Here is a 17,111-nt window from a genome sequence, read left to right as displayed (position 1 = left end):
TTCAGGACAGTTTTGTTGATTAAAAATGAGTGTTTGTGTCGTTAACCATTATACCGCCGACTAGCTGCCACGTCAAGCCAACAGTCGGGGTTTTATCCTCACCTGCTGTTGACAATATGGGACTACACCGCCCCCTCCTCTCCAAGCTAAGTCTCTTCTACTTGTGCATATGTTTCTCTGCTCAGTAGCTTGTGAGCTTAGTAATGCTTTAAGGCTATTTATAAATCAAAACTCTAGTATCCAGGTTTTACAGTAATGTCAGCTGGTCTGAAATATTAATATTTATTATATTGACAATATAGATGTCTTTATTTAGTACAGTTAATCAAGTACCCAAGATAATGAATTTACATTTAGTGCCACCAACAGGCCATAGTTTGCACTTACCTGGTGAAATATCTTATCAGAATTGGCAGATCCTTTTAGACAAACTTCAGTGGTTTCCAGAGGATGAATCCTAATTACTTTGGATCTCCCCAGACATTTCCTTCAACTTTTTAGCCTCTTCAGGTCATCCTCAAAGCAGTACTACAAGTTCAAACTTTAGAGGTGGGTTAGTGTGTGAGTTTGGCTGTTGACCCTTCTGTCTTCTCGGCATGTCTTTTGTCTGCTGGCTGCTTATTTCTGCTTTTAAGATGTCAATATGCTGGCTCATCATTTCTGCTTGTGTGCTGTTGATATGCTGGTTGCTAATGTTGGCTCTCATACGTTCATTCCTTTGATATGTTGATATTTGCTGACTGCTCATTTCTAGTCTTATGTTGTTGATATGATGCTTGCTACTGTATGCTCTTATGCTGCTTTTAACTAGCCTATAGAATGTTTGCATTGGTGCTGCTTTCCTTCATTTGCTGAGCTTGTTTGCTTGCTTTCAAAATGCTTTTGATTCATGTCATACTGAAACATGGGCTAGGGGGTAGATATATACAGTAGATAACCCTGTCCTCGCACACACAGCCTATTACCATCAGTATTTCCCAATACTGGGTTCATGAGAAACACAGCATGACTTTTGTTTCATAAAACATACTGTAGGTAGCCACGTTAACAGTCTTCAGGAACTTTATATTCAGCTTAGAGGTATTTTAACTTGATGCCAGGAGAGCTTGCTTCACTGTTTTTCATGTGCACTGGTGTTGCTGCTGCTGTGGTTATGTTGCTGCCACATAACGTTTAATAATAGCCATCTCCGTTTGTTAAAATGGTATTATTTCCTGATTGGAGGTGCTCTGCTAAGTAAAAGTCACACAGCAGCTGGTGCTCAGCCCACACAAAGAAGGTGCTCGCTAGATTCCTTTTGTAGTCCTGCAGGATTCCACACAATAGCTGGTGCCCTGTATGTCATGTGGTTTTTGGGGGTATTATCACTCTCAAATCTATGCTGTTCTGACTTTACTGTATGCACGAGGAGAGTGACATGGTCAGAGCCTAGGTGGCCAGTATGAACTGTGTATACTGTTTATCTTTCACATAATAAATTTGTTTCATGTGAGTTGGCTGACTGAAATATTGTTTGACTGCCAATAAAGACTTAAACGACATTGATGAATTGCCTACAATGGGCAAAAGTTTGTTCTGGATATTACCTCAAGTCAGTGGTTAGTTCATTTACAAGTCATGAATGTATGAATATATGAATTGTTGGTATGTCGGCAAAGCTTTACAAAAGGCAAACTGGACTAAATGCTTGTTAGTGTATGATATGTGTCCATTTTCACCCTGGATGCTGTTAACTTTAGTGTTAGACCTTTATGCTTTTGAGTGTGGTGTAGCGTTGCACGTTGGAAGGTTTTGGTTGGAGAGGAAGGCAGGCCAAGAACTTCCGCAAGATGTCTGAGTTGTCCTCAAAGTACACAATGTGCTGGAGGAGCACACAGAGTTCAGGTTTGCCTTGGGGCCCGCACTGTTTTCAGATGGAGCCCACACTGAAGTTGTCTCTGTTGAGGTCTTGGAAAAGCCTCTCATGTGGTCAAAGGCTTTCAGAAATCAGTGGCGTTGATGGTGGACTCTTTCAAGTAGAGATGTAATTATATTTGTATAAACCTCGTGAATTTGAATGGCGTCTACCTCATAGGATCCAAAATATGTTTTACTAGACCCCAGCGATTCGTTATTTTGAATTTCATCGTTTTCATTTTGCAGGATGTAGTCAAGATGCACATATAATTAGAAGCAACCTATTTTAAGCCTTATGGTAATTATGCAGCTATGAAACAATACATCAATAAAATTAAGTGAACATCAACATGACAGAAATCCAGTTTGGGAAAACCATAAGTCTGAACCACAACACAGCGTGGGAATGATCTCCACAAAGAGGAACATAGCAACACGGGTAAGACTATCATTTGTGGTGTTTTGGCTGATGCCAGAAAACACCCCTTTATTCTTTCTTGATCTATAGCTTCATGCTATTTAACCACTGCTGTAAATAGTTAAATTTATCTCATTTGATTTAATTCTAAAATGCCACAAACAATATAATTCCTTAGTTAAAAACAGCCTTTAAGTGACTGCCTTGTGATTCCTCATAGTGATTTTCTCCATATTAAACTGGTATTTTTTAATAACTGGTGGATTGTCATTTCCCATGAGGTCATGCATCAGTCCAGCCCTTCTTTTGACAGAGACAAACTATTCTTTGTCACTTCAGTTGGCGTTTCATTATTTCTATTTTTATCTCAGAGTGCTTTTTGTATCTGAACTTTGAGCTCCAGTTTTCAACACTCTGCACTCCCAACAGCCCTATCCCACTTGTCTTAGATTCCCCCAGTTACGGTGCACTGCGTTGTGTTGTCTTTGTCTGAGACTTACAGTACTATATTTCTTCCAAGCGAGTCAAATATCTGTACAAGCTGTGCATTATGATTTATAGGAGCGCCTTTAGTGTGAGCAGCACTTGTCATCACTAAGATTATTGAATCACAGTGAAAAAAGTCAAATGTTCACTTGTGCTTGGAGGGCTTTTAAGAAAAAGGTATTCATTTTCATATCTTTCTAAAGTTCAGAACTGTACGAATTGTCAACTGACTCTTTGTTTACTTTCATGTCACCCTTTGCCCGAGAGGGAATATTCCCTTAATGGGCATTATTCTAAGTTTTTTAAAATAGTATGTTCCCATGGCAGTTCCAGAAGCACCTCGTCTCTGATGAGCTCCAGATGTTGTCCAGATGTGCTATGCAGTTGGCAACACTAGTAGGTTTAGACAGAAACACACCACCATCACAGCCACTGTCATTTGGAGCCAAAACCAAATCTATACTCTGAAGGTGTGGTCGTGGTCCAAATATGGTCAAATTAAATATCTCTCCCTCTGATGGGTGCAAAGAATTTCTCATTAATTCCCTTCCCACGTTTTCTGCGTCCACTGTGGTGAGTCACTACGTTCTGAGATTTGAGCGTGAGTCAGTTTTCCTCTGAGTGACATGGGATGCCTTTTCCACAACTGTAAAAATGCTCTTGACCACAAACATTTTAAGTGCACTCTGCAAGGTTTTGTCTCATAAAAGCACTCTTTATTAACACTTAAATCTTACATCTTAACACATTTACTTTTCTCAATGTAATATCAGTATGTGAGGTCACAAGCTCCAGCCCACTTCCATAAATGCAGCAGGCACTGTGGAAAGGTAAGAACTTCTTTATAATACTAGATGTACAGTGCCCCCCAGTGGATCAATGCATTATTACATTCTGGTATAAAAATTTACCTGTCAGTTTTTGACAGTAGCTTTTCAAATATTAATATTCTTGAGGATGATCCAAATGATCTTAAAGTTTTCTAAAAAAGGACATTGCAATATTGTCTCCTATTTACAGCTATACATATTTAGCTGAGGCATCAATGCTGTAAATGTCAAAAGTTCAGTGAAACCTATGTTGAAATAGGAACTGTGATAGTTGAAAATAGAACAATGCAAAACAAGATATTCCACTTTTTATCAATAACTGTGATCTCCAGCATTAGAATATGTAAAATATTTTATCAGTACATCTTGTAAAAGTATTCTTAAGGATCCAGTGTCCTTGGTCTAGTGCAGGATTCACTAGATCCTTTGACTAATGAAGTCCTCATTTGTATGTCTGCAGTTGGAGGGTTCGCTTGGTTTTCTTCCTCCTCTCCGTGGCTCCACATCAAAAAAAAGTTCATCTTGTTCAAATTTGCAGCTCAAAGGCCTTCATGGCACAGTTTCAGACAGTCCAATCACAATTTGTGTTTGGGGTTATTGTTTCATCGTCATAGCTGAAACTTCCTCCTGTATGGAAAAGACATGTTTGAATTTATCAATCATACCACAGCTACTGTATTTTTTGACATGGCAATATGCAGTAAGCAAGAAGAACAGATGCACGTGAAACTCAAGGAGCGCTTCACTGACCTGCAGTGCCTGTCGCTTGTTTCTTTCTTCCCTCAGTTCTTCTTTCACTTCCTGCATGTCTCGGCTGATCAGAAGAGACAGAGATGAAAAAAGGTGCTTGTAGACATGGGCATGTGTAAATAGGTCAACATGTACAGTGCCAGTCACTTTGAACAACTTACTGTATATTTAAACTTTGGTTACATTTCACAGCATGAATTAGATCAAAACAGATATGGCCTTGTTCTTAATTACTCTAATCATACTCCTGTAGTGAACAGACAATATAATAATAATGTACGGTATGATACATGGATGCACCACGTTTAATAAAACACTAACAGTCGCATTTCTGACTTTCAGTATGAAGGTTTATGTATTTGGTGGCGCAATGTAAAACATTCAGCAGACATCATGAGAGCGACTGTTGGCTCACAACAAATAAAAAGCATGCTGGTAGAAGTCTGAGGAATGGAAGAGTATCTCACAGATAGCATGTTGCAACATTTAAAGTACTTTTGAGTTATGTCGCTGACACTATATAATACTGGCAAGCTAACTCTTAACCTAACTTCTTTACTCTATCTTCATAAAAGTCTCTAACTGAAAGGATTGGTTAAAAAATGTTAAAGTCTGTCTTAAAACAATAGTCAGGTGCCCATATGATCATTGAAATAGGTTTGCTCTCTGTAATCACTCCTTTGGTTTCATATTGACTGTTTTAAAGATGCCCCTAAGAGATGGGGGAGAAAATCTACTCTTTATTGCCAAGTTTATCTGAAGCGGATATGAGGTTTTAGTAGTCTGAATTAGACTAATGAGACAAATCAGCTCATCTCATGAAAGCACTGCTTTACTAATTATTTTATCCATGCTAGCAATGTGGCTCTGGCGATGCCAAATGTCACTCTGTCTGTTGGTCAGTCCATTACTTTGAGCCAGAATAATGATGACGTTGATATTTCTGTTTTCTAGTGAAGTGTCTAAGTTGACACTAGAATAAACGGCCATGAAATTTAGTGCAAATATTTATGGTCGTGAGGGGATTGACTATTATTGTTTTGGTAATCCCAGACCTTTCTTGCAGCGCCACCTGCAGGTCAAAGTTTTTACTTTTTAAGTGAAATAGCTAAACACTACAACATACATTGGCACACATTTTGGTAAAGACATTTATTATCCTCAGAGAACGAATGCAACTAACTTTGTTGATCCCTGACAAAGGCAGTTTTGTGGTTTTAATAACTATAGTATGGATTGCCATGAAATTTGTTTCTTACTGAGGATGAATTTTCATAGGTCAATGTTCCTGGTTATGATCTGGTCAAAATGTTAATACAATGCTTGCAAAATTTACTTTCCCGCCAGCTTTAGTCATAAGCAGTACATTGTGTCTAGTTCTGATTAGAACATGTTGGTATGTTAACATGCTAAACATAGTGAACATATTACATGCCAAACATCAGCATGTTAGACTTGTCACTGTGACCATGTTAGCATGTTGACGTTAGCATTAAGTACTAAGTACAGCCTCATACAGCTGCTAGCATAGCTGTTCCGTTACAACCAATATCCAAATTAGACTATTTGAAAAATGTGATATGGAGATAGGCATAAGTGGATACTCATTTGAGCAAATCATTAGCTACAGTCACACTTTGCATTTTTTTAGACACTGCACATGAAGCTCTAATGGACATATGCTTTTTTGAAATGCCTGACTGTGTAGATTCACCTTTTTAAAAGCTACACTGATTAAATTCACATGTTAATGGCTGGAAATGGCTTCAGTTAAGCTGCTAAGATATCCTGTGTCTACAACTGCTCACAGCACTGACCATGTTAACCACCCAGGCCTCTGTGATGTCTCATATCAAAGCAAATCAAAAACACAGCAGATGAAAAAGATCTAACACTGTTCAGCCCACTTCTTTTCTAGATGGGGCACTTATGTTTTCAATGTTTCTCGTACGTTTCGATTAGTCACTTCCTGTGTGGATAAAATGCCCACAACATCTCAGCCAGGGAAGATGGAGCATTTATATTTTGAAGTCACTTCATGTGATTAAATGAAGAGACAGTTTTGCGTTTGCATTTAAGATATACCATAGCTTTAATTTCCTCTTTAACAGCTCCTAGATAAATGGAATCAGCTGAGTAACACTCACTCATGTCGTGTCTGCAGCAGCTCCAGAGCCATCCTCAGTTCTTTGATGTCAGCCTGCAGGCTCTCTACAGTTGGCTCCTCTTTATTGTTCACAGTTTTGCCATCCACAACTACTTTGGGCGGTGCTGGTCGAACTGGAGGCGGCGTTCTGGGACGAAGATCCGGCTTTGCAGGCGATGGCATGAGATTTTCTGTACCCTGAAATGATTTAGGTAGGTTTGCATGACGTTGTACAGACCATAGAACCAATTTTCGCTAATATATTAACTCATTCAAATGAAATATTGGTTTGTTCCTGAACCATGGCTGAACTGGGACTAGTGTGGTGTCACAAACCTTTTGCAAGCCAGGTAATTTCTCTGTCTGAAGCTTTTTTGGTGATACATCTGGTTCTGTCTGGTCGGTGGCATTCTGGGTATACAGAGAACAATCACACACAACGTAAATGGCAAGAATCATTCCTCTCAACATACCTCCACTATGCCAGTTTATTGACTGGAAGCCAAGTACACACAATAAAAGTAAGGAAAATCCCACCCTCATAATTCACCTCTACTTCAGTGAATTAATTCCTTCATTTCCCAGAATGACTCAGTGTTTCCTTGATATCAAGCCTAATCTTGTTGCTGTAAGGGAAAAGTGAACACTCATGGCAATCATTTTGAGCTCGCCCTCTTGTTCAAACACGCCTTGTTGCCACATTACAGTCTTATCTGTTGAGGTTGGTAGTGCAGAAATGATCTCCTCTCACAATGATTGCTTCATGTGTGACTATTGAACCTTTGCATAAAATGGGAGTGGCCTGAAACATAATATATCTGTTAGAAAAAGTCTTCTGTCTAAGAGTTACCACTCGTGTACTTTGCAAAATACTATCGATTATTATACTCAAGGCTGTGCAGGAAATATATTTTATGTACAAAAATAAGAAAAACATACCACCAAACAACAAAATGGGTTTAAGAATATAGAAATACAAGGTACTAAATGTGTTTGTGTCCATTATTAGGAAGTCTATCATATGCTTTTGTGAAAAGGAAATGTAAATTCTTTCACCCGAGAAGTATGCACTAGATAAATGAGGGAGTTTCCTCGTTGCTGCAGTGATAATCTCAGACTACAAAGGTTCCTGCCACAGTAGACGGTTCATATAATTATGTGACTTTTTTAACTCAGGCAAAAAATCACTGTATGAAAAGTGATAAATCAATATCGGCTTGTCACTAAAGAAGTCATACCTGTGCTACTGTGACCAGGCCTGATGGTGGTCTTCTGTTTGGGGGTTTGGCTCTATTTGCTGTGGGATGGCTCAGCTTTTCAGTCTGCACGTCCACTCCATCAAACTGGTCTGTCTCTTTCTCCTCTGCTTGTTTTGGTAAGGCAGCAGCCACATCACCATTGGGTTTACTGGGAGAAAAAAAATCAAGTAAAAATCCATCATATTTAAAGAACAGTGTATAATATTTAGTGGCATTCAGCAGTGAGGTTGCAGATTCTAACCTAATGAATGCACCTCCCTAATCTTCCACGGGGGCTGTGAAACTCACGAAAAACATGAAATGCCCTCTTAAGATCCAGTGTTTGGTTTGTCCATGCTACTATAGAAACATGGTGGTGTTACATGGTCTCCATGGAAGACCCGCTCCCTAAAGAGCTCATTCTAAGGTAATGAAAGTGACAGTGATTCTTATTATACACTAATTAAAACATATGAATATAATATTTAGTTTCTGCCGACTCTGTTCCACTGGATGCCACTAAATCTTACACTGGTCCTCTTCAGTAACACATGTCAACAATGGGAAACAAAATAATCTAAATTTCTTAAATTCTCTCCTAACATGCTGGTCGTGAAACTTTGAATGTGGTTGACGGCTTCGTAAACTCTGGTAGATGCAGGTGCACAGCATATCTTATTTTGTTCTGGCACATGTTTCACATTCACAGCACACTTACGGTATGAAGTTATACCAGGTCTCTAGAGTCTCACCTGCTATAACCTTTACAAACTAGTTTTATCTGATGGTAGACTTTTAAATAACGAGCCTGGAGGTAAAAGCCTGGAAGATTTGAGCTTTTGTAAACATTAATAATAATTCTTAAAGAAGCAGGAAAGTAATCCCTTCCTTTTTTAGAAAAGCTTGTTCTCTACTAGCAGCCCCTTTAAGACAGGGCTAATTTTGTTTTCTCAGCCGTGTGTGTGTGTATTTGAGTGTTTGTGTGTGTGTGTGCGTGTGTGTGTGCGTGTGTGTGTGTGTGTGTGTGTGTGTGTGTGTGTGTGTGTGTGTGTTTGCTCAGGAAACAGGAAATGGGCTGCACTCGTCTGTTTAGGCCCGATTTGACTCATCCCAGAGTTTCCACTGAACTACTAAAGGTTGGGCATCCTGGCATTCTTCTTTAAGGACACCATAGCAACCAGTGGCACCAACCAAAACCTTTAACATCTAAAAGCTCCACTCCTGGTGCCAGGACAAAGAGGAGAAAGTGTTCCAGACAATTCCCAAAGGCCCTCTGCTTCAGAAAGGTTGCAAATGAATCACTATTCAGTTTTCAGTCGAAGTGGTTGGGTAAGTCTGGAGTGCATGAGACATGATATCAGAGATGCTTTAGTATCACTCACTTAGGTAAAAGCTTGCTAGGTTTGTCTTTGACGGGAGGCGGGATAGGCTTGTTGATGGATTGGCAGCTTGACTTTGGTTGGAGGATTGCTTCTGAAGTCTTTCTGAACCTCTGTTTTATCATCTGTGAAGCAAATTATTCACATTACTCCACAACATAATTTGTCTTTTAGATGGAACATATCCCAACAATGTTTTCATTTTAACAAAAGCTAATGCTATTAATACCTTTTGTCTTTGTTGAACCGCCTTTTTCCATTGCTGTGGCGTCTGTCTTTACTGAAAAGGAGCAGTGAATAAACAATTATTTACAGTTATTTAATAAGCTTGTTGTCAAGTTGTAGAATGGGTTGCACAGAATGACGCAGTGACATCCTGCATTAGGGTTTTGTCAGACTAAGTTGTTGCTTTGAGTCATTAGAGTGCCAGCTTGAGCATTTCTGCAGGTCATGTCTCTGGTGTCATTGTGTGTAACAATAAGAACTTGACACTGATGTTGCTAAAATGGCGTGCATGATCAACAAATCTGTCTTTCACACTGCGCAGGTGTGACTTCCCCTGTGTTCAATGAAAGCACTGCGGCCGTTATGGTAATATTAAATCTTATTTCAATACAATAAACTATTGTTGACATGATTCATACTCCTGCTAAATGCCACAAGCTTGTTTTATTAGTTGTAGAGGGGAATTTGCTTCTTCTTTTTTTGAACCCGAAAAGGAATTTGGGTTTAATGTGGTTGAGGAAAAAATGCTAACAGTCTTTAATTACAATGTAATCTTGTTTAAGAGCAGATGCATGGGAAGGCAATGAATTGCAAAATACAGGAGCAGCTCAGGTCACAGCTGTATCCAATAGCAATGCAGTAACAGTTCCCGAGGGTCTCAACAAGTTCTTTAGGGACAGTCACTGGCTCAGCTCAGAGAAGAAACACAGCCTGAGAGAACTTAACCTTGGAGCCTGAGAGAATTGATGCTTAAACTATGAAACCTCAGTAAACTGAAGGTAATGTTAGAGATCCCAAATGAAAGTCTAATTCTTATTGCAAACCTGAGTTTGATCTTAATATATAAAATATAATCACAAATATAAAAAGTACAAATATTGTAGTGCGTAGCCTTCAAGAAAAAGGGAACAACAATTTTCACGACACTTGGAATAGTAAACTCAGAGATAAATAACGGACACAGGAAGCCTACCTTGAGTGCTCATAGCATTGTGTAATATTCCCTCTCAAGCAAACCATCCACAAAGCAGTGGTTGCCACAGTGCTGCTTCTCGAGCTAGTTGTGAAAATCTCTGTGACAGAGCTCTCCTCAGCTCCCCCCACCCCCTTGTTTCCTCTAAGTCTCCTGAACTGTGTCACATGACTACCCTAACCATCCCCCATCTCACTATTGCCCGAGACTTCCTGTGAAATTCTTGTGTGTGATAGTGTTTGGAAAAAAAATTGCTGCAATTATTGTAATGTGGCGGAAATGCAACATGTCAGGCTGTGCTGAGATTCAGTTACCTCAGGTGATATTGTTGAATAACAGAGCTCATTGTGTGGCAGTGGTGTCACCTGCCTGTCCAACCACTAATGCTACACCTTTTGAAAAGCTTGGAAGTCAAAAGATGTAAAGGGAAGACATTTTAGTTGTTTTGTTGGTACAAATGTTTGCCAACAACTTTAGCCTGCAACTTTGCACTGCAGACACAGCACTCCTCAGCTGAAACTAAAAGCCACATCCTCCTCCTCTGAAACTTGCAAATTTGATTTCTGCAAAGGATGCTAATGTGCATTCACTTGATTCATATCAGCAGCAACAATTTAATTTAAGAACAGAATACTTTGAGATACTTCAGGAACAAACATTGAGCATTATGTTAACATTTAAGTACCTTTAAAGTAAACTTTTAAAAAATGTACTATCAAAAACATTTTTACAAACAGCTCGACAATACAGTCTACATTAGCTCTTTACTAGAAAACGTGGCACACACACAGCATCTACTAACTGTAGATATTTTAATTCTTCTGTTTCTTCCACTGTTATCATGTGTGATTTGGCTCCCTTTCTATGATACAAATGTTCTACAGATTTTGTGTGACAACAAACAACAGTGTTGTTAATCTATGTGTACTACAGGGCAGACAACATCTGTCTGTCTAAACTCCTTTGCATGCTGACTAGATGAATACTTAAAGTCATGATATCTGACCAGACTGTCACAGACCATTTGTGATGTACCGTGTTATCAGGTACATTTAATCTAACAGAACGAGATCATTGTGTCAGGAACATGTTCACATAACTCTTGTGACTCACACCAATTAAACCAGCAGTAAAATGTTATTATATACATCAAAATAAGCACTGATATAATTCTTTGATAAATAAGGTGGATGGTAGTACTCAACTTAAAAAGAAAAGAACGTTGTGTCATTGTTAAGATTAAACATCAAATGTAATAAAAGGCAGAAATAGAACAATACTGAAAGGTCGTCTTCAGGAGCACACTGAAATAATGACATTGATCAGGGGACCAGTTTGTCTGTTTTTATACTTCATGCTGAAAAGGACCCAACCAGTAATGCTGCCAGTTTCCCCATCTACTAAAACCACAGCCCAAACTGTCAACACAGCGCCAGGCTAAACACTACTGCAGCCAGATGTCATGAGTCAGAACCTCTAATACATGAAGCCTTGCTACCCACTCTAGTGTCGAACAGCATCTGTCCCTACACCGCTCTGTTTGATCAATGCTGTTCTGTAGCTTACCTGAGAGTTTGTTGTTGGAGTTGCGTACAGGCGGTTGGCTTGTGGTCGCAGGCTAGAGGAGGAGAAACAGAAAACTCAACAGGTTGGCAAGTACGTCCCCTTGTGCATTCAAGACACCTCTACTTTACACACTCTTTCCACTGAGGGAATTTTCAGTGAGTAATTCCAAAACAGAGGAAAGACAACCCTGAGTCACTGTGCATTGACTGTAGACTTGCCGAGGCAGATAAATAGACATTATTATGTATCCAGTGTTTTAAAAGATATTTCAAAATAATAAAGCCAATAGTTATTACTATAAAGCATGTCCATGGTTTCATGGTAGCACAGCAAAGTAGTCAAACCCGTCTTGAAAATGGTTACGTTCCAGTCCAGCAATGATATTATTGAGATAGTGGGTCAGGTCCACTCACGTTCAGACTATCCATTGGTGGTATCACCATGACAAAGTTATCAGGGAAGAAACCACAGCGTCCGTTCAGCTCTCCCTCCCACCAGCCATCATCTTCTGTTTCCTTCAGATGGAGATTAAAGAGTCACATAACCTCAAAGACAAGCAGCACAGTCCTCTGGGATGTGAAATTGCAGCACAAGAGGTTACCAAACGGTCAAGCAAACCAAACTGCCTGTGGCCCACAATTGATTATTATTTATTTATGTTTTAAAACTCTTGGAAGTATTTCTCTTTCATTATACAGTACAGTATGTTTTGTTATATCATTTGTGTCATTAAAACATTTGCGTCATCTTGTGCATTGTGGTATGATTTCCTTTATAGAAACCCAACCGGTTGGGCTGGTTAAACAATATGATCCACCTGCAGCTATTTTGAAAGGAAAGAAATGACACCCGCGGGAGTTGTTGAGTCTGTCAAAAGCGTGACCTTACAGGATAGCATGTCAGAAACATTGTCATGAAATATCAATAAAATGTGCTCAAACCTTCCTCAGTATCATAACAATGTCTCCTTGTTTCATGTCCAACTCATCCTCTGCTTTGGCCTTATAGTTAAACATGACTTGGCAACACTCCACCACTGAGGAAACATGAGAGTAAACACAGTTACAAGCTTTACGGTATACAAGCATGGGGATATACTTCAAGTGTGATGGGAATAGGAGGTTCACATCAGCCATAATGACTGCTCTTATCAGGCTTGTATCCAACATCACATATTACTCACTCAAAGAATAACAGAACAGGGGTTGTAAGAAACTCGAGATAAAAATTGTAAAACCCTGACCCCTGAAGGATTTTCCACTCTGATGTAACACTATGTTCAGTAACTGATGAAGCTACATTATTTCTTTTTTTACCTCACCCATAAACCATTCAGCTACAAATACAAGAGTTACAGCTTGTCACATGTTGATGGTGTCAGGGTATAATTAGACCTGTCTAGTTACTTTTGAGATGTTCAAAAATAGAAAGAGTGTCTAAAATGTGGAATGTGGATATCCCCTATTGTTTGGTTCATGGTTATGAGGTTTAAAAACTAGTTTTATAGCAACTTACAATGTGACTTAAGAAAAAAATTGAAACACTTACCATTTTTTGCTTTATTCCTCACACTTGCTTTTTGAGACAGCTGAAAAGAGACAAACACAAAATACATGAAATCAAAGGAAAACAATCCATGTAGTTAGATAAAGTTATTTCTGCGTTACCCACCCCTTTATTGAACACAGCGTCTGCGAGTTTGGGTCTTATCTTGCCCTCGTTGTGTTTAAGGTCTGTGAACAGAGTATCGCCCATAGTTAGTTTAGTTGTTTTTCAGTGTTGATTTAAATTTTATGTAGGAAATAAACAGTAAAAGTACACAAGAAGTGTAGGTTCATCCACCTTTTGGGGAAACAAAGATTTCTTGGACAAAATTGCATGGAAATGCCCCCACTTTGCCATTTTTCACCCCCATCCACCATCCATCTTCAATCTGTCGCAGAGACAATGTACAGCAAGAAAACAATATGTCAGAAAACAGATGCATTTTTTAAAACACAAATAAACATTGTACAACTGTTTCACTAAAACATGAAACATTAACATCCATTATACACACTATAGAGATTACAATCAGTGAATAAATGATCTCTGGCTCTATGAACGTCCACATGAACTCTCAGAAACCAGTCTGATCAGTTCACACGAATTTCTGTAACGCTGTAATTTGAAACACGCTTTGTCAGCCTGGCAGTCAAATATAAATCGCCCATACAATACATGAATACCATATGAACATATATTTATTTACCTAAAGAAAATAGGCTGAGGGAACAATGTTATACTATATAACTGGTTTTGGCTACTGAGCAACTCTAGCAACAATCAAGAAGAACCAGGCTTGTTTCTAGGCAATTCTACAGTAGCCAAATATCCAGAATTTTACCAGCAGGTATTAACACAGGCAACCAAAGGCGTAGTTTCCTAACCATTAGCCTACTGCAGCATGTTTGCAGAGCAAGCACCGTTTAGTTAATTGTGAGTGTTTGAGCAGCAGAGAGGAGACACTACTGTACCTCATTCATGATCTCGATAGTCTCCCCAACAACCAGCTCCAGCTCATCTTCATTCAGCGCGTTGTAGGCGTAGGTTACCTCACATTTCCTCGGCTGTTTCATCCTCTTTGCTGAAAAGATTGACCAGAAGTCAATAATCCAGTGGTAAACTAAACTTAAAAGAAGGCAGCGTAGTCTCAAGTCTCAACAGGAGAGTGCTTGGACTGCAAAGCACTAAGCACGCATTGATGTTTCTAACTCATCTCATCCTTCACAGGAGCTGTATTTGTTTTGTCTGCACCATCTATACATTATAATCATGTTTTATGTGGTAAGGATGTGGTAAACATATATTTACAGTAAGCTCCCCTGCTGCACAGTGCTGCTGACCACACTTTTAACTGTTACAATAGTGAAACCAACCTTGTTTGAATAGCATCGTCAAATATTTTCAGGGTTCATATTTGGTTTGCTCATGTGCCAGCTGAGTTACGGGTTTAAAAGTGTAATATGTGCAGTTTTTTAAAAGGATATCTATTGTTAGTAGATCTTATAATCTCTAATTGACTGTGTTTTACACAAAAATGCTGGAATGTAGCAACATTTCATCTGGTACAACTACAGGTCAGTTATTTGCAAATCGAGACTTTTATTCCAAATTGAGATATGGACAATTTGAAATCACTGGCACAGTCTCTCAATAAAACTCAGGATGTTATTAAAGTTAATTCCACTGTGGGCAAATTTGAAGTAACTGCTTGTATTGGCATATAAAAAGCACAGGTGCTGGAATGTTGCACTAGAATTTTTTTTACCACATTATTGACTCAAGTAACATTATTCCAGACATGAATATAGTTTTTAAAATGAAACCCCTCACGTACTTGTTCTGATGCTTCGTGGTTCCCTCATAATGTCACCTATCAAAGAGACTGGCACCTCCTGTAATGAGAAACCAAAACCAGACATAAGACAGGTGGATGAACATGAATGCAGATAAACACACATTGCACTAACACTGCAGTGCTTTTGGCTGGACAGTGTTAGAATAATAGACCTTGACAAAGTTGGAAGGGAAGATGCCTCTCTGTCCTCTCAGCTCCCCCGCCAGCCATCCCTCCTCGCTGGCCTTGGTGACGTTTTTAACCACATCCCCCATCCTCACTGTTAGCTCATCTCCCATGGTGCCCTCGAAGTCGATCAGCACCAGCACCTCTGCAGTACATCCGTAAATGGGGCAGAAAATTATATCCTTTGCACAAAGGCTGGCATACTTGTCTCACATGTAATGTGTCCTGACACTTCAAGACAAATCTCAACACAGTGCAGGCTTGCTAAGGATTATGGGCTATGAGTGAATGCCGATTATTATAGATAAATCATATTGTTTTTTGGTTATTTTGATCTCTTATTATTCCCAATAAACAGAAACATAGTTTTACTGTACAGCAGCTCTGCTTTTGTAGAAACAAACCTTAACATCAACATTAAGCGAAAACCAACTAACTAAAATGATATGTACAAAAATGAGTTTACAGAAGGTATCTCTTATCATATAAAAATACATTCAGTCTAGGCAAAGTTATGCAATGGTAATCATATACTTTACCACCACTTGAGTTTTATTTGCATGTCAAATTAAAATGAACAGCATTTATGTGCTGACACGAAAGCAACAAGAGTTTTGCCACCAATTCTCCGATGACCACCAAACAAAACAGATGAGAGACAAAAACTTTGAGAACATCTGTGTACAAGAAAAGGCGATAATGCTGACTCACCCATTGTATCTGTCTGTCGTGTCTTTCTCCCTCAGATATTTAAATGTAATTCCTTCACAAAGCAGGAAACGAACTCTTAAAGCAGGAGAACTGAAAGCATGCGGCTATGCTGCCAAGGCCCTTCTTCCTACTTGTCAAACATTAACATTGTGCAACTTTTCCTGAAGCTAATCTTGGCCAGTCAACAGCAAGGAGTAGGATGGGTCATAGAGAGAGAGAGCGAGAGAGGGAGAGAGAGAGAGAGAGAAAGAAGGAGGAGACAAACAGGTAAGACAGGTTTATAGTGGAAGAAGTAACACAGCTCATATGTGTGACTTAAAATGAAACATGTAAATATACTGTTGTTTATATGCAGCAACAAAAATATTAGAACATACAACTCCATAAACAAGCATCACAAATGGACTTTAATCCAGGTTTGGATTCATGGGTCATTTATCTCTACAGAAATTCAAAGTCGGTGTAAGTCAGTATCTTATGCTTTTGGGAAGAGCTTATTTAGGTGTGTTATCCGCCTTTGAGGCAAAGCAGCTGACTTTTCATAGAAAGCAGAACTGAGGTTTTGCTGACTGACTTTAACACATCTCTTCAGTATCAAATAGAGAGCAAATAAAGGGAACTAGACACACTTTAGAGGGATAAACATGTACTTTTAAATGGTACATGAGCTGCAGTTTTAGTAGCTGAAGCTCTCTCTCTTTCCTTTTCTCAGCCCACTACTGTACTGTATGTGTTGGGGCATGTTGTATGACTATGTCTATTGTAGGGAACCCAGAAAGGTCAAAGGGCAGACTGAATGTGTTACTTACGTGTTCTTATATGTGTAATTGTTGATAGTGTTGTAAGTATGAGGAAATGGTTCACATCACGTGCACAAAAACAAATCTCCTGACTGCACTGTAACCTAATATTTTATTTCCATTTTAAC

The 17,111-nt window shown here is 39.0% G+C and overlaps 1 protein-coding gene across 1 annotated transcript; it reads right to left on the bottom strand.

Annotated features, from left to right (window-relative positions):
- Positions 1-3,502: 3,502 nt before the first annotated feature.
- Positions 3,503-16,294, bottom strand: sh3d21 (SH3 domain containing 21). Its single transcript, XM_053327561.1, is given in 18 exon segments — positions 3,503-4,257; positions 4,381-4,444; positions 6,528-6,724; positions 6,863-6,937; positions 7,765-7,933; positions 9,147-9,205; positions 9,207-9,268; positions 9,373-9,423; positions 11,908-11,959; positions 12,321-12,422; positions 12,849-12,943; positions 13,456-13,495; positions 13,579-13,640; positions 13,750-13,840; positions 14,424-14,533; positions 15,287-15,344; positions 15,460-15,617; positions 16,184-16,294. Coding segments are annotated over 18 exon segments (1,482 nt in total). The 5' UTR covers positions 16,188-16,294; the 3' UTR covers positions 3,503-4,224.
- Between the last annotated feature and the right edge of the window lie 817 nt (positions 16,295-17,111).

This window comes from Scomber japonicus, chromosome 10 (assembly GCF_027409825.1).
Source record: "Scomber japonicus isolate fScoJap1 chromosome 10, fScoJap1.pri, whole genome shotgun sequence".
NCBI classification, from domain to species: Eukaryota; Metazoa; Chordata; class Actinopteri; order Scombriformes; family Scombridae; genus Scomber; species Scomber japonicus.
Note: the sequence above shows the minus strand (reverse complement) of the source record. Positions and strands in the feature narration are given on the sequence as shown.